The sequence below is a fragment of the Phyllopteryx taeniolatus genome, chromosome 3, assembly GCF_024500385.1.
Source record: "Phyllopteryx taeniolatus isolate TA_2022b chromosome 3, UOR_Ptae_1.2, whole genome shotgun sequence".
Taxonomy (NCBI): domain Eukaryota; kingdom Metazoa; phylum Chordata; class Actinopteri; order Syngnathiformes; family Syngnathidae; genus Phyllopteryx; species Phyllopteryx taeniolatus.
In genome coordinates this window covers 17909123-17931172 of record NC_084504.1, presented here as the reverse complement: position 1 = coordinate 17931172, position 22050 = coordinate 17909123, and the positions used below count along the sequence as shown (strand labels likewise).

Genomic DNA, 22050 nt, shown 5'->3' with positions numbered 1-22050 from the left:
TAATACTAACACTGCATTAATACTTTGTCATCGATAACCAAAGCTCAGATGTGACAGTTTTCCCCCCTTAGAATACATTTATCTGCTGAGCATATCGTTAGGATAAAAGCATAGTTGCTGAAGTCATATTTAAATATAAACATATAACATTAAAAAAAAAACTAATTCAACTAATAAATAAATAAGAGTTCAGTTGCCTCTATTCAACCATTGCAGATTACCATGACCTGGAAAACTGAGATTCTTCACAGATATAAAGAAAAACACTTTTTTTTGGGAAGGAAAAACATTATTATTATTTTGTATTGATATTGTGACAGTATGTTAAAAATTACTTGGGTACTTATGTTATTAGGCTAACGATATGCTGACCTCCAGTTTATTGGAATGATTTTAGCTTGTTTTGCAAATACAAGCTGTGACATGTGAAATGGTCCTTCGCTCTTTCCTCTTTCCTGTACACAGCCCTCAGTGGGAAAAGTTTAGACTTCCCTGATACAGTATATACAGTACCATTCAAGAGACCATTCTGTCACGCCATACATTCTTTTCTTGTTACCTGAAGCACTGTGCTGGCTGATGGATGGAATGTGAGGAGCAACTGACAATGGGTTATCATTCATTCCTCCTCTCCTTTATGACAGTCATTTAGCACAGACCCAATAGCCTGCAGGTTGTGTAACAAGCGCCCTGCCCCGTTGGCAGCTGCCTTTCTTTTACAGGAGGTTAATGATGCTTTTTAGATGGGCGTCGGTCTCACTGTATTGTCTGCTGCCCTCGTTGGCTTTTCCACACTCCTGTTAGTGCACCCCATATTGATTACCGAATTCGACTGCCCATGTCCCTGACATGCACACTTGATATTTGGAAGATGCATTTACAGCAGGCGTGTCAGACTCATTTTTGTCACGGGCCACATCATAGTTATGACTTCCCACGGAGGGGCGCTACAACTGTGAACCCATATAAATAAAAGATTACCTCATATACTGTCATTACATACAGTATACACAACCCATTGATGAATAACCAGTTTTTAAATCAAATCTTCTTTTCAAAGGGGGATTGATAACAAAAAAAAATGCTTGCAAATATCTCAATGGTATTACACCAGAACACAATGAGCAAATTTGATTTGCTTTCACGGGCCACATAAAATTATGTGGTGGGCCGGATCTGGCCCCCGGGCCACCAGTTTTGACATCTGTGATTTACAGCATATGCTTCAATGCACTGCTCATACGTAAAAAATATTTTTGCTAGGACTTTTTCTGCTCTTACAGTGGTTCTTTTTTCATGAAATTCAACTAAATTGTACAAAAATCTAAAATATAAGTTATCAGATATTGATCAAAACATATTGTATATGATTGTTTTTAAATTGTGCAAACAGGGCCAAAAATCATACACAGGAGATATGCGCTTTGAAAATGTTATTCAATAGATAAATATTTTTTGTTCTTTTTGCTTTTACAGATCTGCTTCCTGGTGTCAACTTTCCGTGGCCGGGTGTTTTCCGAGGACAGCTGTGCAGCTCTGGCGCTCTTCTCTCACTACTTCCACCTCAGCCAGTTCTTTTGGATGCTCATACAGGTAATACACTGAAAAAAAAGCCATTAAATTTACTTAATTTCAACGTGCATCGGTTACACATGATTAAAATGTGTTAAAGTAACATATGTTATCTGATTATTTTCAAGGAAAAGAGGGTGAAACTATGTCAGTTTAACACATTTGATGTGATTTCATGTGCAACATAAAATTACCTTTTTTTTTCAGTGTCGCTGTGTCAGTTACCATTAGGCCTACTGGACCCTTCACAATAGGTCGTGAATAATGTTTTTTCATATTTATGCTCTTTAATTCAATACTTTAACCCTGTCAAAGACAGTCGAGTCTGTGAATGTCTTCAGTAACATTTATTCACAATTAAGGCACAGTCAGACAATGGGTAAACATATTGAAGATTCATTTCCCGTGAAATCAGCAAAATCTTTCCAATCTTCTTTTTTTCCCCCCCAAATCATCCGTACTCCACGTGGGCTCATTAATAAGAGGGCCGAGATGTTAGCATGACTTGACCTTTGAACTAGGGCTGGTACCACTTAGCAACGCTTCATGCAAGCGACTCCCAACCCCCTCCTTGTGTGACCATTTGACCTCCTTTTTTTGAGGGTGTGGTCTTTTTTGGTGTTGCGTAATGAGCAAATTAATGCTTGCATGACTCTGAGATCTCGCCAGAAATATGAAAACAATTCCTCTTATGAGGGAGCACCAAAAATCTTCACATCTCATGTGTCCTCTGGTAAAGCTGAGGAGAATCATCCAAACGCAAAGAAACCCAAACATATAATATGATCACTATGTACTGTAGATCTCGCCATAAGACTATTTTAATCCTTCAGAGGATTACAGTATATGACATACAGTATATGACTTGTGATCTGCAGGGAAAGCACAGGAATTCAGTAACCGTGACCTAAAGTTCTTTTAACCAGAGGCTGTAGATAAACCCCTTACTCCTCCTGCTCCCAATTTGGAGTCCAATAGTCTCCTATTTTAAAGCGATTAAAGGGCATTGCATAAAAACAAATGGATGGAAATGCTTTATTCAGATAACTTTCTCATCTCTCTTCCTTTCATTGTCCCCCATTTGTCCTCTTGCACAAGTCACATACAGAACATTTGCTTTGTTTCCATCCATCCATTAGCTATGTTATTGAACTATGAAATGATGTCAAATTTTCTCTCATAAGATCTAAAATTCAACTGAAATGTGTAAAAACTAAGAGTGCATGTATAGAAAGCGCTAGATAAAACAAAATAACACTGCCTTAGTTTTTCGTTTAAATTTTTATGCAAATATATGTTCCAAATCTTAATATTTATAGCGTACTTGGAATGCTACAATTACAGTATGTTGTCAGTACTCCATAGAATTTAAAAACAAACTTTATTTCTAGAGAACATTTACACTTGCAGCTGTAACCAAGTGTTATACTTAAAGACAATAATAATAATAATAACAATAAAGAAGAAGAAGAAATGGAATAATCTGAAAAGCTGATAATCTTGTTTTTTTTCCAGCGCTATATATACTGTACATCATATATGGACTGAAGAACTGATATAACCATGATAGTCAAGGCAGTTCATATAAATAACACACCCAGACATCATCAGCTCTTGAAACTACAGAGGCTGACAATTAAAATATGTCACAGCCACCCTGGTTGTCATTGATGGCTGTCACCAAAACTCTTTGTCCTCCCCAAAGTCTTTCCATTGATCCCAGTGATGTCTCAACACTCCCTATCAGGCAGACACTCAGAGCCTGGCTCCTGATATTAACAGGCACCAGCAAACCAATTTCAAACCACGAGGAAATCAATATGTGCAGCATGCATGGGGAGGGAGGTGTTTATCTGTGCCAGTGGATGAGTGGACGTGAACATCTAAAAGTCAGGGGAATATCCACTAACATACTGCCAGAAGGCAGGCAATATCTGGATCCAGACCGGATTTTGCTTGCTTGACTGTAGGGCGGGGCTCAATGTTGTCAGCTTCTTTGAGAGGCTGCATATTATTACATAACTGTGCTGTACTTTTTAAGTCTATCGAAAATGTTTTTGTCTTTGCTGGTTTGTCACACAAACACTGCAGTGTTTTGCCTTCATGTGCTGCCAACGGAGCATGATGCTCATGTCCTGTCAGTGACCCAGGAGGTATTCATCCTAACAGTTGAGGCAGAAACAAGTGGTAATTTAACATTAAAATAACAGCTTTATGACATGCTGGACTGTAATAAGGAACATAGGGTCTCTGTCATTGCTATGGTGACCCCAAACCACTACATTAGCAGCCTATTACACTGGTAGACCTCTCATGTCGTGGTAGCGCTAACATTGGGGTAATGTACAAAGTGCTTGTGCTTTTGAGACATTATGTAATAAAGTGGATGACGACTTTAGTAAGTTTTTGCACGCCTATTTAACTTAAACACTTCATAACAAGCAGTAGTTTGACAGATAGTGAATAATTCTTCAAAAAATGGGCTAAGGGCTTGCATCAAGCTGTTTACTGCTACTCCAAGTTGAAGTTTACTGTCAAGCTAAAAAAATAAAGCAAATAGAAACATTGTGTATTTAACCAAACCATAACTTTACCTAACATAAGTCTAGATGAATCCTAATACACAATACAAAGTGCCATAAAACTAGTATCGATGTTGCGGGACTTTTGAACGTTCTTCTTTGTTTCATCATCAAATGTATGTGCAATATGTCTGTAGTTATTATACAGCCTGCTGGTGGCCAAGGCATGCACACCAGACACATGCCCATTGAATGAATGCATGAAATCATGATGCAGTTTAATATTAACGTTGTTTTTTAATGATGTCATTACTATATGTTTTTGTAGATATTATACAATGCTATTTTTCCTTTCAAAAAACTAGTGGGGTTTTCTGAGGTCTCCCTTGATTTTGTGCACAATGGCGGTTTAAACTGCAAAAGTAATGACTTTAGAGCTGTATTTTTCCTTAAAATTAGCAGTGTGATAAGTGGCCGCCATCTTTGTGGACTATTCTACAAAACATAGAATGAGCACTTCAAACACCTCTAAAATTCACAATAACAAATAAATTCATTAAAAACCAATTGACTTCTCAAGAACATGACCTAGTCTACTGCCCATATTGCTCTTCTAGTTAAGTCAAGTTTTTACGAGAAGTGACACCATTTGAAACGTTACGGTAATGTTGATGCAGCTACGTCTCTGAATTCAACCCCGTACGAACGATTTGTGGATATTTTTTGAATGAAACTCGTCAGCCAATCGGAGAAGGGGTTCTCCTAGTAGCAGATGAAATAAAACGGTCGAGGAGATATGTTGAAAAATAATGACGTTTTACTGTTTTACTTTCATTTGAAGCCTTTTTTTTTTACCAGATTTTCTAAAGGCGGTATCACACAAAAACGTTCCCCAGAAATGCTTTTTTTCACCAAACCAAACTCATTCTCTCCGGAACCCGTCATCTGACTTTAAAAGTTCTTGCTGTGTTGTACTCAGGTTGAAGTGGCCGTTCCAATCACAATCCGCATTTTGACAGACTGTCATTTTTGGCAAATGTTGTCATGTTGCAATTATAATTTGTTACTGGTGCTTCAGAGGAAAAATAGGACATTGTTTTGCCTTGGGCACATCCTATTATTTCCGTCAGACAAAATCATCAAGAAATAAACATACTTGTCTGGCTAACCATAGGAAAAGCTATTTATTTTCTATGCTCTTCACCTAACTTCGACCTTCACTATCAACAGTAAATGAATTCAACTTCAGGCAACTCTTCCATTTCCCGGCTCACATCCAAGGGAAAGGCCAATCTGGATTCCGACATTTCCCTATTGTCTTCGTGACACACACTTGAGCTGTTACCCAACCGTAGTGCTGTTTTGCATGCTGTACGTGCGTCTGTGTGTGAAGCACCGTTCGTTGCAAGACTTGATACAATGTAGTTATGATTGTGGCAGAGCAGAGGTTGTTTGAGGAGGAGGTCAGCGTCACATAACCTCCTGTTGCATCACACACAGTGGTTTCTCCTTTTGCAAATGTGTTGACAGACGGTGCACAATCACGAACATCCTCAGCTTTATAGGTGTCGTATAAAGGTTCATTACTCTGAACAAAGAGCAGGACGGTCTTTTGTGTCCTCTCTGATTACAAGTTAGGTCCTACCACAACTTCATTTACATGTTGTGAACTTTAAGCTCTGCTCCTGTCACTGGCATTTGCTCAAACCTTTTTATTTAAACAAACTTGCCTGGTGCTTACACCTGCGCATGCTCAGGGAGAAGGTGTTTATGTAACAATATGTTTCATGGACAAGTCTGTCATAGCCTTCTGGATTACAAAGGAATTAATTTAATTTGGTCCTCATTGGGGTCATGGGTGAGCCAGAGCCTATCACAGCTGATTTTAAGGGACGTTTGGGGTATAACCTTTCGCCAGTCAATTGCAGAACACACAGAGACAAACAAGCCTTTTGGTCATTTGACAAAAGACAATTTTTGGTCTTCAAATAACCTGAGAAGACTGTTTTGGGGATGTTGCAGAAAGCCGTAGTACCTAAACAAAATCCACATACGCATGAGGAGAACACACAGAGGAGATTCAAACCCGGATCTTCTGATTGTGATGCAAATACTGTGTTGGTATAATACTATACAGTATATTGCGTGTTCACACACAGAGATTGACTGTGCAGTTGGTGGGCGTGTGACACGTGATCGCTCTGCTAAGATTGAGGCAACGTGTAGAAATGGTGGACAATACTGTATTTAAAAGGTTTTTTCTTTTTTGGTTTAGCACTGAGGATTTTCACGATGGATATTTTGTGAGAGCACTGCAAATGCAAATTGAAGTTTGAAGTGATGGAATTGGAAGTGATAGTTGAAGAGGCAAACAAACATATTACTTGCTTATAGAAAATCAATCGATTTATAGTTTTTGGGAAGCCAGCAACCGCATAAAAGCCATGTTTTGTTTGATTTAACCCATCCTGAGTGCCTAGTAATTAGATGTAGCTGTCAATCTAATATTACACACATGAAAAAACTGCTCTGGGGGGGACCAGCACCAATTGTCACAGTGCACTTAAATGAACCTGATGCATGGCATGACTCCTTCTTGTGACTGGCTCCTTAGATCATTTATAGGCTCCAAAATTACATTGCTGAGTAGATGACATGTCGTGATGATTTTTGTTTCCGGCATTTCAAAAAACGTTTATATGAACAAAGAACATCCATTCTCCCCATCGCCACTTATTTCAGAATCGAGACGCAAACAGGTATTTCAAGATGCAAAATCAGCCACTGTGATTCATCTGAGTTTTGATAAATCAGATTGCGTGTACTAAATTTATCAGTTTGCATATACTCCTCCCAAGTCACTCAAAATGAACTGCGCAGCAATTTTGCCCATTTGACAGATGCAATCCAGGGTGCGCTGGGTTAGTAGCTTAGCTTCCACATCTGTTGATCAAAAAAAATGAGCAAACATGTCCAAATATATTTTTGTGTCCTATCATTCTCATTTGCGAAACAGTAACGTCCTGGGTGGATCAAAATCTACTCATTGAAGTCATGTGTTTAAGTGATTTCATCCATCTTTGTCCCCAGGCTGTGAATTTCTGGCAGGTGCTTGTAATGAACGATGAGCACACGGAGCGCCGATACCTGCTGTACTTCCTTTTGGGCTGGGGTCTTCCTGCTCTCGTCGTCATCATCCTGGTCATCGTGCTGCTCGGAGGCTTCGACTGGAGCATCCACGCTGTCTACGGATTGGTGCAAGGGGACGTGTAAGTGGACAGTGTGTTTTTTTTTTTTAAAGTGACGGAACTTGTTTTCTAAAGTAAACACCTGATCATGTGACATCATGTGAGGTGATTGCTCAACCAATCAAATGAATGAACCAGGAAATTAGTCAGTCATTTGCATGCGTCTCCTCACACAGAAACTTGAGTCTTCCCTTTAGCGGTGAAAGCTCACTACCGGCAAAACAAATTACAAAAGCAAACCGAAAGCAACCATACCCTATTCGAGAGCTATAAATACCTGCTTTATTTCTGTAACTAGAAAGAATGTTAATCATTAAAAACAAACCAATAAGCTCACTTGGAAAAAGCATGCCCACGCATACACAATATGTAGAGTAACATTTGTGCAAGTGGCTGTTTTTTACGTCTGGTATGTGCATAAGTGTTAAAGTCAAACACTACTAAAGTTTGGACCCTGAAGTCACATCTAAAATTAGCTGGTAGCCTTAGGTGTGGCTGTTATCCTTGGGACCGAGTGTGCACGCCAGCTTCCTGTGGGCGGGTAAGTGGCCCTGAGACAGTGAGCACATAGATGCAAAATTTGTGGATACAGAGGAGTATTCAGTGTGCCCAGAAAAGTAAAGTTGGCCTTCCTCTTTTGCGGGAAAGAGGCGGCATTCATCATAATATCCCATTCCTTTAACTGTCTCTACTGTGATGCTGATACCCTGCCCTTGGTATACATTCAGAAGACACAACATTAGGTACACCTGCAAAACCTATTGCGATCTCATACATTAACGGTATTCATTGAACCATATTTATTTAAGTTGTTTTTAGCTTCATGTGACTAAATAAGGAATCCATAGTATTACAAACAACTTTGCCCAGTGCAGTTCTACACCACTGCAAACTACAACCACAATAATAAACACACAATATTGTTCAACACAGTATATAAATACCTTTCTGATGGTGTGAATCAAAACAAAACATTATTACATTTGTAAAGGCAGAATGATTGACACAGCAGTGGGTATTTGGATTTCATTAGGAGTACCCAATAAAGTGGCTGATCAGTGACTGTACAATAGATGATTTACCTTTACACAGGACAGTATCTAAAAGTTGGTGTTGGTTTTAATAGGGTTGCAAAAACTTTCAATGGAAATTAAGGTTTTGAGGAAATTAACGATGAATGATGAATAATTCAATAGAAGCACTTGTAGTGTAGTGGTACATGCTGCTCCCTTTCACACAGAAGGGTTCAATTCCCGATCAGTGCCCCAATACCCAGTCACTGCCGGTCCCAAGTCTGGATTCAAAACAAATGTGGGTTGTGTCAGGATCCGGCATAACAACTGTGCCAAACAAATCATGTAAGTGACTCTCTGTGGCCACCCCTGACAGGGCACGCCAAAAGTCACTAGAACAAAAATGAAAATGTATTGGAAATGTACAAGACTGGCAACTTATCTTTATCATATAAAAATAGCAGCAGGACTAGGAATGAACTGAAACTCATCTCAGTTTTTGCCCTGAGAAAGCATCGTACATTCAGAACCTTTCCTCGGTCCTTCAAATGTTTTTGTTTTCCTTGTTTCTGCTCTCCAGGCTGAAGTCAGTGAATAGACTTATGAGTAGTGTGCTTTCAGCAGGACTTCCGTTTCTTGAGATTTTCAGTACAGTAAGCTCTCATCCGCCCCGCCCCCGTCTCCCCCCTGTCCCTCAACACACACACACACAAGGCCACTACAGTACAAATATCCATATTAGAGCGTCTGTACGCTCTCATAGTCTGTCTGTATTGCAGTTGTCTATTTGGCATATCTTATGCCATGTTATGGCTACGACTGAGCCAATTAGTTCTCTCTGCAATCACTCAAGTCTGAGGTCCTATCTGGATTCCACACTCCCACCACACTTGTGAAATAGACAGTCACATGAGTGTTTTGCTGCTTGCTTGGCACTTAGTTTCATAATAGGAGAGTGCTGATTTTCCCAGCTTCAGCTGGGAAACTGATGCTGTGATGGAACTGACACAGAGAGGATAGTGAAAACAGTCACATCAACAGAACTGTAGGAAGCAAAAAGCAATGTAAAAAATTTCATGAACATTTTCTCTGACACCTTTTAAACCTCTGCAACTGACTGGTGACCAGTTCAGGGTGTAGTCCGCCTTTCGCCCGAAGTCAGCTGGGATAGGCTCAAGTGCCCCGCGACCCTGAACAGGATAAGCGGCGTTGAGAATGGATGGATGGACCTTTTAAACATGCCCTTATCCACCAGTCTGTTGTAGCGCAGCCAAAACATGGTATAAATGGAGACAAACGTCCTACCAGAATATTGTGTTTGTCAGGAACAAGATGAAATATATAAACGAAAGAGGTTCTATTATCCACTACACTGAATGCCCCAAGCAATATATTACGAAGGCTGGCACATTGGTGTGCCAGTGCACACAGAAATGTCAATAAAGACAATGTTTGTTGAGTGTGGTCCGAGATATCTTGACCGAATGAGTAACGGCAACTAGTGTTGATATATGATCAAATGATAAGATCTATTTTTTTTTTTATGGTTATATTTCCTGTCTTCTGAATTTGCTTCTATGCTTGTTTAGGTGCTTCATCCCGAACATCTATGCTGCTCTGTGCACTGCTGTGCTGGTGCCACTCATCTGCCTGGTTGCTGTGTTGGTCATCTTCATCCACACCTACCAGGTCTCTCAGCAGTGGAAGGCTTACGATGATGTCTATCGCGGGCGTACAAACAGCACAGGTACATGAAAAATCTCAAAATGTACAATATTAAAACACGTGACTGTTAACTTTCAAGACAAAGTGTCTTCAACCTTCAACTTCTGGAGCAATGCTGGCACCTCTAATGCATCTCTTCAGCACTTCTCTTCTTAGCTCGACCATTGTGAGGCCTCCTGTGCTGACTGGAGCCTGTTTGTTTACTACCGTATGGTTTTGGCTACTGTGCTGCAGCTCAGTTCCAGTGTGTTGGTACTCTTCTAATAGTCTCAATTTAGAGCAACAATTATTATTTTCCGATCCTCAGAGACTTCTTTGCCTTGAAGTGCCATACTGAATTTCCAGTGACAAGTATGAAAAGGTGTGAGAAGGATAACACCAAATTTAACACACCTGCTTCCCATTCACACCTGAGACCTTACATGAGTCACATGACACCTGGGAAGGGAAATGGCTCATGAGACCCAATTTAGACCTTGTCCACATGGAAACAAGTTTTAAGTGTATCTGGAAAGTTTTGTTTTGTCTTTGTATAGTTTCTACATTTTGTCCACACAGGACTGGCGTTTTGAGGGCGTACACAATCATTTTTTGAAATTGGATGAACTTTTTTAAACCCAGAGTGACTACATTTGAAAACGCTGCATAAGTGTACCACCACCATATAAAAGTACCGTTTATGATTATTCAAACTAGTTTGCAAATTATTTACTCGCAAAACAAACTATTTAAAGTCATAGTCACAAACAGAACGTGGATAAATTATTACTACTGCAATTATTGCACTTTATTTTAATGATAGTTTGTTTTCCTATAAAATTCTCTTTAAATGAGTCTAGGCTTTTTAACTTTATACGTATCTTTATATGTCTGTGCTATAAAAAGAATGTAGATAAGATGGATGGATGGATGGATGGATGGATAACTTCGTTAGCTTTGCTAGCTTCATAACAAAGTTCTTAAAACATTTGCACATTACTGTGTTGTTATAATGAGTGAAATGAAAACGAGAGACAAATTAAGCAGGCAATTTAGCCCCCACCCCTCCACACACACACACACACACACGCACGCAGACACCCATGTAATTTTAAGCTTATCATACGTTACATCATTAGGGGAAAAAAACTTGTGGTTTTAGTCAAGTGACAAATGTAGCAGCATTGATAATGTTAATGTTGTGAGTAAAAGGAAAATCTGTAGGTGACTTGCGTTGAGAGGCTTATTGGACTTTACAGGGTAGGTGCGGGTTAGCTACTGCTGCTTGCTTCCCAGCCGTCCAGATGAGTTGACAGCTCACAGTTTAAAATGAATAAGTACCGGCCCACGTCAATATAGGTGCGTGGTGGCCACCGGCCAGACACGACGGCGTACGCTGCGGTGGCATATGTGGTGTGTATGTACACGACAGTGCTGTTGGGCAAATTTCGACCATTAAAACATGCACTCGCGCAAGTGCGACAAGATGAAATTTTTAATCGCACAATCTGAAAAAAGATCTCGAGCCCTGCCTGGTGTACAGCGTTTCAGCAGCTTTGTGTGGACACGTTTCCTGAAACGATTCCCTGTTTACGGAAAACCTTTTAAAATGAAATGAAAAATGAATGAATCGGCTCCATTTCCATGTGGATGTGGCCCTGGACATTTTCACTTAGGGGTGTACTCACTTTTGTTGCCAGCAGTTTAGACATGAATGGCTTTGTATTGAGTTATTTTGAGGTCACAGTAAATGTACAGTTATGCAAGCTGTAAACTAACTACATTGTAGCAAAGTGTCATTTCTCATGTCATGTCATGTCCCATGAAAAAAAATATATAAAATATTTTCAAAAAAATCTAGAAGTGTACTCACTTTTGTGAGATACTATTGTATTAGATTTGTCATGACGAAACTATGCTGGGTCATGTCAGAGCAAAATTCTGCCACATCGCACCCTGAAGCACAGCAAATAAATATGCTGGAAAAAGTGAGAACGAGTTTAGTGGAAGGTGAGGATAATAAGAGTTAGGAACACAGCAGCATGTTGTATGCTGAGTGAGGAAGGCAAAGGAGAGAGAGCAATAGGAACCAGAAGTGTGAATGACAGGTAAGAAAGGCGAAACACTGAGTGTGTGAAGCATGAGAGCAAAAAACAACTAGGCACAAGCAGGAATGTATCGTTTTAACACCAGTTTAAAAAACATCTCCAAATATTTGACTTCAACAGCAAAGTGGTGAGATAATCTTCAGGCTAATCTGTGTGAGAGTGCAGCATGCGGGGCCACACATAGAAACTTGGAAGGAACATGTGAAACTGTTGACATCACTGAAATGTGTATTCTTGCACTTTTGTTCAGGCTTAAATCGACAGATAGAAAAACAAAACTCAGAACATATGGATTAACCAAACAATCTAAATCAAAGCCTTATCAGAATGCCCACCGGTTCCACAAGGTATGTTTACATGACAGGATGTTCTTTTCAGCTGATTAAGTATATGTTATTGCATTCTTATGCCTGGCGGTGTTCCCTCACTGCACTTTGATCACTGATTGGCGAGGACTGTTAGCACCTAAACAAGATGGGTGAGGTTTGCTTGCATAGTGCTGTATTTTTTCACATTATTTATCCAGTCTATGAACTATTGCATAAATAGTCTGTTTTCTCTCACTGGCTCATGATGTGCTGCTTTGCAAAGCAAGCACTTGAGTGGATGGTGTTGACAATGTATTTGTTCTCACGCTGAACAGTACATACTGTCGATTTGTCAAGGTGAATGAATGTTATGAGGTTAAATCAGCACTTCTGCAAAGCTTCCACATGCAGTCTTGGAATGTGGCATTTCCTGTGTGCGTTTTCAAATGCAACACAGCCTAAATACAAATGTACCAGTGTGGAAACATAGCGTTGCTGTACATGCGTGTTCACACACACGACTCCGTTCGCTCAGCACATGCTCAATACAGCTGCTTGTTGTCACAGCTGCTGGCCTCTGTAAGACAACCATGTCAGCACCGGGCGCGCTTTCTACCCAACTGTTTTGGTTGAACCCACTCCCTCTTCTCGGTTTATCCTCTCACAGCAGGACGCCGGCCCGATTAAATGTAAACTGGAGGTCGTCCTGTGGAGAGAAGCAGCTCACCCAATAGGTCTTGACCAGGCTCGCACCGTGGGGGTTGTTTGAGTGTTTATTTTTTTGTGTCAGCCAGACGCAATCATACTCAACCTCCGTGTCTGCATAGCAATAAGACTGACCTCGGTCTCCATGAATGTGTACCATTCACTGCACACACGTGCTTTAAAAGCAACAATATTTATCCATTTGACCTGAAAAGCCTTTTCAATGTAATAGTGATGCTTCACTGGCTTGTAATAGCGTTTTGGTTATTGCCATGACAAACATTGGTCACATACTTAACATACTTTACCACTTTTATCATTTATGATGTTGACTCAACAAAAATTGTGGTGGTGCATTGTATTACATAGGGACGGCGGGCATGGGTCAACCGGTAGAGTGGTTTTCGCCCATCCTGAAGTTTGTGGGTACAACCCTTCACTCCGAGACCATGTTGTCCTTGAGCGAAATCAGAATCAGAATCAGAATCAGAATCAGAATCATCTTTATTTGCCAAGTATGTCCAAAACACAAAAGGAATTTGTCTCCGGTAGTTGGAGCCGCTCTAGTACAACAGACAGTCAATTTACAGAACACTTTGGAGACATAAAGACATTAACAAAAAACAACAACAAACAACAATTGTGCAAAAAGATGCAGAGTCCTCAGTTCGAATGGCTAATATCGCAATAGTCCGGTGCAATGACCATTGTGCAAAGGGCACTGAGACTTCAAGGAGTGTATGCGGTTTAAAGTGACGAGTACTGCGATAATCTGGGACAATGGTTGTGCAAATGTTACAGATACTTCTCAATCAGTGTGCAAATGGAGCAGATACTACTCTGGCATGAGTGGCCACTATATGCAAATAGTGCAGCACGGCGAGACAACTACAGTGAGTGCACGAGTAATACATAACTATATATTGAACTATAAATATTGAACCCCCAGTTGTTCCCGATGCTGTCATTAGTAAATGAATGAGGCAACAGTGTCAAAGTACCTTGAAGGTCAAAATGCCATTTACCCTTACAGTGTAGTATATTTTTCAATGATTTTAATATTGATATCTATATTATGTACTTATACCACTATAAGACTTTTATTTGAATATACTGTATTTAATAAGAACTGGAAGTCACATTTCTTCAGTCACCAATCTTTTTGAAACAGCTACTTCTTGGGTACTTGATAATGATACCAGTTTGATACACACTTCTGAAATAACAAATTTACTAAAATCACCTTTAATTATATGTTGTTATTCACAATTCATTATAATAATCTATGTAAAAACACCGATCGTCTGAATGATTTCTCATAATAATTATCAACAAGGATTAACAAGGCAGGAACACAATAAACAAATACCAATGTGCAACACTTTATTTCTATAAATCTCTGTCAGTGCTTACATTTTCAAATGAATACTGGTAAACTATTTTTAGGGGTATAAATCGAATTGTTCTACTGCTCGTGAAGCATGTGGTGGTTACCAAATATTGTTCCTTAACCTTGTAAGGGATATTAATGGACGAGCCTGGACCACCTTTGTGTTGTTGGCACAGCAAACATTATTACATTTCAGAGTTGTTTGGACAGACTTGGCAGCACACTAAAGACAAATCGATGTTATTTTCAAGACGATGTTCTAGTGCAGGTTGTATTTCTTAGTGTTTGACTTCTGTATTTACTGTAAATACATTGAGTGGTAGGGGGTTCCCCTAGTAAATTACAGAAAATCGAAGTACTCCCTGCATGCTTTAAAGTGAAGAAGTCAGTACTTTTGCTCCTTGACTGCTATTTGGCTGTACTTCTGTGGGAGCACAGTTTTGGAATGTGCTTACATGGTTGGAAAACTCGCAAACTCGCGAAGAGGGAGGAGGCCGAGACAGATGTGCAAGGAGAGAAAAAGGAAGCAGGAAAGTCCAAAAAGAGTGAGGTGGAGTCATTTCTGGTCTGTCGTGGGACAGAACGTTCTGCGGAAAGTGACGGTGTGCAAGGAGCTGGACAGACAGAGGAAAGGGAAGTTTGCAATGGGTTACAGAGCATAAGCTGATACAGAAAGAAGCTGACATGGTGGTGGAAGTTGCACTTAAGTGAAATGTGGGTCCTGTGTTTCAACCCTACTTGTGAAGTGAAGTGCACAGTCTGTTCTGCACACGTGCTAGTGAGGCGGCAGTGAATTTGGACCTTTTGCAAGGTCACTTTCAAATCCACACAATGACTACTTGCTCCACGTAGGCTGATCTAAGTTGGTGCAATATGCTCTCCGCTTCCCAGGATTAACTGGAATGAAGCCTGTGGCTGCACATTTGAGAATCCGCTCCACCACACACGCACGCACAAGGACATTAAAAAGAGGCATTCTCATTAATGATGCATCTTGGGGGATTGCTTCTTTTCTACTTGTTTTGCTCTTAATTAGCTCTTCGTACAACGGTTAAATTAGGGGAGTGGATGTTCAAGCAGGACACCCTTTATTGATATAGAGAGGAAAATATGCACTCTCCATTTCTTTTTGAGCCTCATGTTGCTCTTGTAAATGGACATGGCTTGTATTATCATTAATCAGCCCCTAACAAAAACCCCACATTGCCACAAAAATGAATCAACAATTTCTTCAGTCGCGCCCAATTTAGAAACATGCCTAAAATACTGCATTTAAAATACTCACCATTGTCTTCCAAACATTTGACTCACCCAGTTTCAAGTTATAAGAAGGATGATGCAAAAAAAAATAAATAAATAAAAATCCACTAAACTCTGTGGACAGCAGCTGTAAAGGACTAACTGTTACATTTAGGTGCAAATACGAATAAAGGACCAGATCTCAGATCACTTTTTTCATGAGCAATGCATTGATCTTATTGACAAAATATCTTCTACAGAAGGTGGGCTTTATCAAGGTGTACAATTGGTGGGGATCAGTATTTGGATACAGTACTTACATGTGTGCGCATCTGTGTGCACCATTCAACTGATTAGGGATTTATTCAGGGTCCACATGAGTCTATGTGTCAACATGCCAACTGTAGACCCTGACAGTCACAATAAAAAAGGACCTCTGTGTGCAGCAGTCCCCCACCCCCCCATACACTTCTAGTATTTATATTAGTTTAAAGTATGTTCTTTAGTTATTTACATGTGTTAAATGTTTTAATATTGTTTATTCTTATTCTTACTTATTCTGTCTTGTGTTTCAGAGGTGCCGCTTGTCCTTTACCTGTTCCTGCTCATCTCTCTGGTGTGGTTGTGGGCAGGACTTCATATGGGCTACAAGCACATGTGGATGCTTGTCCTCTACATCATCTCTAACTGCGTGCTGGTGAGATCATTCGCCTACTTAATATTTGCTTAGCTATTCATTTGTCTCCAGAAATACTGCGAAGAGTTGTGACTGCAGGTCATTGTGGAGGATTAAGGTCAGGGGCGGACTAACCATTGGGCAAACACAGGTAGTTCTGTGGACCCCGGAGATTTCCAGAGTCTCATAAACATTTCATAAAAACAGATTTATAAACCTTTCTTCAATTTAAAGCTGTTATTATTGTGTTTGTGTTAATTCACACCCTTAAAAAGATCATTTCGACTGCCTTCTCATCCAGTGGACTATTACATCTTACTGCACATCCCCAGACTTGATTCAAAATTGATGGCACGTTTGTGAGGAAAATAAAGCAGTTATCACAGTGGAGAGGAGGAGAAGGCGAGAGAAAAACACATTTTTTTTAATCAAAACTACCTAATCTTTAAACGTTTTTCACTGTGATGCTGATTGACGAGCCGCACATATTACACCTAAAAATACAAGAGAAAACAAAACTGTCAGTCTTTCTGTAGAATAGTACCGGAAAAAGTGGAACCTGCACAGCCAAATACTGCTAGTGCCGCAACCAAATACATTTTCAACATAAGTGTATGCGTTTGAGCACAGCAGATCTGAATACCGCCCGAAATGATTCAATGTGTGCGGAATTGGATTTGAATTAAAAACATGAACAGTAAATGCTTCAACATGGAGCTCATCCAAAATGTTCATGAACAGTTAACATGATTTTGGTGAGTTAAAGAGACGCTAAGAATAGATGAGAAGGTGACACATATGGGACTTGGAAAATCTGTAAATAAATCGCATAATAATATAAGGCTTGATGCTGAGGGCAAAGGTTGCCGAACTTTACTGTAGTCAAATGCCCATTGTTGTTTTTGTAAATTTGTAAAACAGAATCAACCAAACCTCCTAACCACCTGAAAAAATGACAAAAGATAGTATTTCTGCAGCAAAAGAAACTGCACAGAATATCAACTTGTGGGTTGAGATGAGGCGTGACTTGACATTTTTTGGAGTATGTATTTGCAGGGGTTAGTATATGCACAGGCATTGGCACCAGGGGAAATAGTCCAATTTGTAACTTATATCGTGGTTAACGTTTCTGACCATTTTCTACTGCAGTGTTGTGGAAGTACCGTACTGTATTTTGCAAATAAAGCTGTTATGTTCCATCACAGAGGTTAAAATACCAAATAGAATAGGACTTGCAAAGCTGCTCATTTGCATATAGGGTCATTCTAATCTGTTTTCTACAATAAGTAGCACATGGATATATGGGCCTGGAAAGACCTTGCATCTTGGGAGAATAATGTCCACATTTATAACATTTATATTAAAACAAAAAAGAGACCTAACCATCCTCCCTCTTACCCTTTACCCAACCCTTTGTAACCATTGTCCAGTCTGACTGTTTTGAGTTGTTCTTTTTGTCACTGCCGTGCAGATGTTATGTGCCTGTACAAATGTGTGGTGGATAAGGGTGATATATGGCGTATATATGCAAAAGACAACAGTGTCGGATCAAAGTAAGTATATTTTGTTGGAATGAACGCAGGATGATGTGCAGTGATGTCAACGGTAACGGACATTGTTGAGCTTCCTTACAGCTAATGAGATCCGCCTGGTGACATCATGCGGCTGGTTCTTTCTGGCCAATGGCGCGACGATGCCCCTAAAAGTCAAAGGTCATTGTTTGCCAGGGGGGGAAAAAAATGGTTTGTAGCACTGATGTGACATTTCTCAACTGAAAAGATGTCACATATTTGAAGAAGTTTGAGTTGCCTATTCTGTCCCAACATTCCAGCTTCTGTATGCTTTAAAAACTAAAGCCCAAGGCTTGTTAAGGTTATTTATATTTGTAGTTGACCTAGTCAGAAGAAAAAGAGCCCAAGGACATCAGGATGTTATGTTGACAAACAGCAAATAAAGCTTCTTCCCAAACGGTTTCCCAGAAAATTTGACTCAGTACTGATAGAGCAGATATTATTGCCTCTGTTCTTTCAATCAATTAATGAAACTGTGAAGTAGAAGCAATTTGCTGTCAGAGACCTTGAGACTCTTACTGGCGATGTCATTTGGTACCACTGAAATTTAAAAACAAATTCTGCCTTTACATAGGTTCTCAGTTTTGTCAGTTATGCTTTTATCACATCACATCTTAATGATTATTCATATATATATTAATAATTTATGATTATTGGCCAGGTCTACTTTCAAAAGCTTAGGTGCTGGCGGACATTTTCCGCCAGAAAAATAACAGCTTCGAGTCTATAAGCTCTGTGCGCCGCCCGTCTATTGCACACCCCTGGCCGATCGTCAACGGGGGGGACAGAATGCCGGCCTGGGCGGCTGACCATATGGCCCATGTCGCAAACCGCCCCTGACTGTATGTTTATTATTGAGATTGTAGTTTGTACTGCACAACAGTGAGCTTTGTAATACTGTATTTAGAAAAGCTGAGGATTATTATCTTTGCAAAGGAAGCTGCTTGTAGCCGGCAAGTAGATTGTATAATTAAAAAATACATTATAAAATACTGTACATAAACTGTACTGTACTGTAGCTACTGTATCTTAGAAAGTTGATTAATGGTTTGTTGCAACAACATTTTCTGTTTGTTATTCTGATCACAGTTATTAAGAGATGAAGGTGATAAACAACGGCCAGTCTGCACAATGTGCCAAATTCATCACAAAAAGAAAAAGAAAATCACAGCAAATAACAAAAAACCCTGTTGAAACATGCTGTCTTATCTTGTATTTCAATGCAGGTTGTTTCTTTTATTCTTTTGCATCGTGCTGGGAATTTTCCATTATGAAAAGTTTCCGTGCTTACTCTCAATGCTGTTGATGTGTTTGTGTGGTACATACCTCCCAGCAGCTTTTTACTTGGCACCATTAAACAGCTGCACATGTTAGTGCACAGGACTCTGTTTGTGGGTGTGCGTGTTGCCAGGCAAGTGTGCCTTTTTAGCCAGATACAGTCCGTATATCACTCTTTTCTCTCTATCCATCTCTATTATATGTCCACATGTTTGGCACAGCAGGCTGAATGAGGAGACAGTAATTCAATCACGGCAGCCTTTCCCCTCATTAGCACCTGCTGACTCACCTCATTGTACCATCGCAAACAATCGTCCAAGTCAGCCAGGCTGCAACATGGCTGCTTTACAATTAAATTGCACCGCTCTTATTTATTCAACCTTTTGTCCTGCTTGTAAAAATAGAACACGGGGTATCTGTGCTGAGAGAGGGACAGTATAATAAGCGGTACAAATTGTGACCTTGTTTAAACGTTGACGATTAAGTTTAACTAGCTAGTTTTGAGAGTCGTTGCAGGGAAAAGGAGCTGTGCTAAATGTTGTCTGGGCATGTTCTTGATGGTGGTGTTAAAACATTTCAAATGTCAAATTGCATCCAGAAGCTATGCCTTATCTTCGTCATCTACTTGTTTGCCCTTCCCCTCTGTTTATTTTGCATTTCCACCACCTTACATCTCTCATTTGCTCTGTTTGGCCTTCACTAAGCGCATGTTCTCTCCACTGATCAGGGCACACTTACATAACAGCCCTGTTTTAAAGTCTGTTCTTAATGGCTGTGTAAAGTGCTAATGATCTCTGTGCTTAAGCACCCAGATTGCTTTCATGACCATGGACATGCATTCATGGCTGGCGACATACAAACTTTGACACGTTTTCATGCAGCGAGCACATGAAGGACTAGAGTTTTTCTTGAAAGTCATGAAAAGAAAATGCAGATATGGATTTGCAATGATTGAATCTAATCAAAAGCCCGAAAAGGTCATGTCCCCCACCCCCAAGTCCTTTATCATCTGAACAAAAGTATCAGGACAACTGCGATCAATAAAAAGTAGCTTCAACTCATCTGGGAAGACTTTTGTACAAAATGGCACAGTATGTCTCTGGGAATTTTCGTTTGTGAAATCAATAGTTAACGGCTAATATTTTATGTTGTAGTTCATCCTAAAAGTGCTTGATGGGATTGAGATCAGGATTCTCAAATGATTACAAGCACAACCATCCAGTGAATCCTCTTGTTTTGTGTACTGGGGCACAATCATGCTGGAACAGAAAAGGGCCTCTGCTTTTGCTGGAAGCATAAAATGGAATTTTTGGAACAATACAAATTTGATTATTGACACAAACAATTTTTGTTCCTCATGTAACCTGGGTGTTCCTCATTTTAAAAATACACCCGTAAATGGAGAGAGCATCAGCACTGTTTTTGATCCGCTCTCCATGTCATTGTTCCTCGTGGGGCACTTGTAATGATTACCTTGCTACACGTGCTGCATGTAAGCCACACGCTGGTGCATGTGAGCTGTTGCAGCGTGTAACAAAGGCCTGCACTTAGCTGACACTTTACAGTGGATATACACACCTTTGTTCAAATGCCAGGTTTTTGGACCATGGCAAAAACTCCCAAACCCAAGGATGTAACATAACAAAACATGGAAATACGGAAGCGCTCTCCGGATGCACTCTTAATACCTGCAAACCACAGAGACGATAATAAGTTAAAAATCCATGCACCTCTATACATGGACGTTCACACATTACTGTCCTCCCCCCACTTGAGCATTTCAGAGTAGCATCTGCTCCATTTGCACACTGATTGAGGAGTATCTGTAACATTTGCACAACCATTGTCCCAGATTATCGCACTACTCGTCACTATAAACCGCATACACGCCTTGAAGTCTCAGCGCCCTTTGCACAATGGTCATTGCACCGGACTATTGCGATAGTAGTCATTCGAACTGCTCTAAATGCTAGAGGACTCTGCATCTTTTTGCACAATTGTTTTTTGTCAATGTCTTTATGTCTCCAAAGTGTTCTGTAAATTGACTGTCTGTTGTACTAGAGCGGCTCCAACTACCGGAGACAAATTCCTTGTGTGTTTTGGACATACTTGGCAAATAAAGATGATTCTGATTCTGATCTACGTCAGAATTTAGCTGCAGTCATCGCCCAGTGATGGGTGTCGTGAAATTCAAGATGGCCTTGCGGTATTTAACACCTCTGTGTTTTGGGGTATGTCACATCCCGGCACTGTTTGACCAGGAGGATTTGGTAATGCTGCGGAAGTGGCGGAAGCACAAATACCAGCGTGCCAATGATGTCATGTCCCAAAGATGAAGTAATCCTCCATTAGTACTGCTTGAACAGATGCTGATTTCTGTAAAGCTTTTATGACGCCAAGTAACATTACAAAACTCTGTCTTGGAAACAGATTGAAGTTATATGAAGCAATATAAATTAATTGATGTCCGTTAATTTAGCGTTTCCTCTCACGCTCTCTGCACAGGGACTGTATGTGTTTGCAGTCTACTTTGTCATGCACAACCAGCTGTGTTGGCCTGCTAAAGCCACTTACAACGTGGAAATGAGTGGCCAAGACAGTCCAGACTCCACCTATCCGGGTGGGGGACCTACCACTATAGGGACTGACATCAACAAATCAACGCAGAACCTCATCAGCGCCATGGAAGAGGTACCGAGCGCACACACACAAATCC

General features: G+C 40.2%; 1 protein-coding gene across 2 annotated transcripts in view; it reads left to right on the top strand.

Moving 5' to 3' along the window:
• adgrv1 (adhesion G protein-coupled receptor V1) overlaps window positions 1–22050 on the top strand; it is a 113375-nt gene that overhangs the window by 83288 nt on the left and 8037 nt on the right. For both annotated transcript variants that reach the window (XM_061767261.1, XM_061767260.1), the window contains 5 exons: window positions 1477–1593; window positions 7185–7363; window positions 9945–10102; window positions 16385–16506; window positions 21840–22025. In XM_061767261.1, the coding sequence (XP_061623245.1) occupies window positions 1477–1593; window positions 7185–7363; window positions 9945–10102; window positions 16385–16506; window positions 21840–22025 (762 nt within the window). The remainder of the gene's footprint in view (window positions 1–1476; window positions 1594–7184; window positions 7364–9944; window positions 10103–16384; window positions 16507–21839; window positions 22026–22050) is intronic.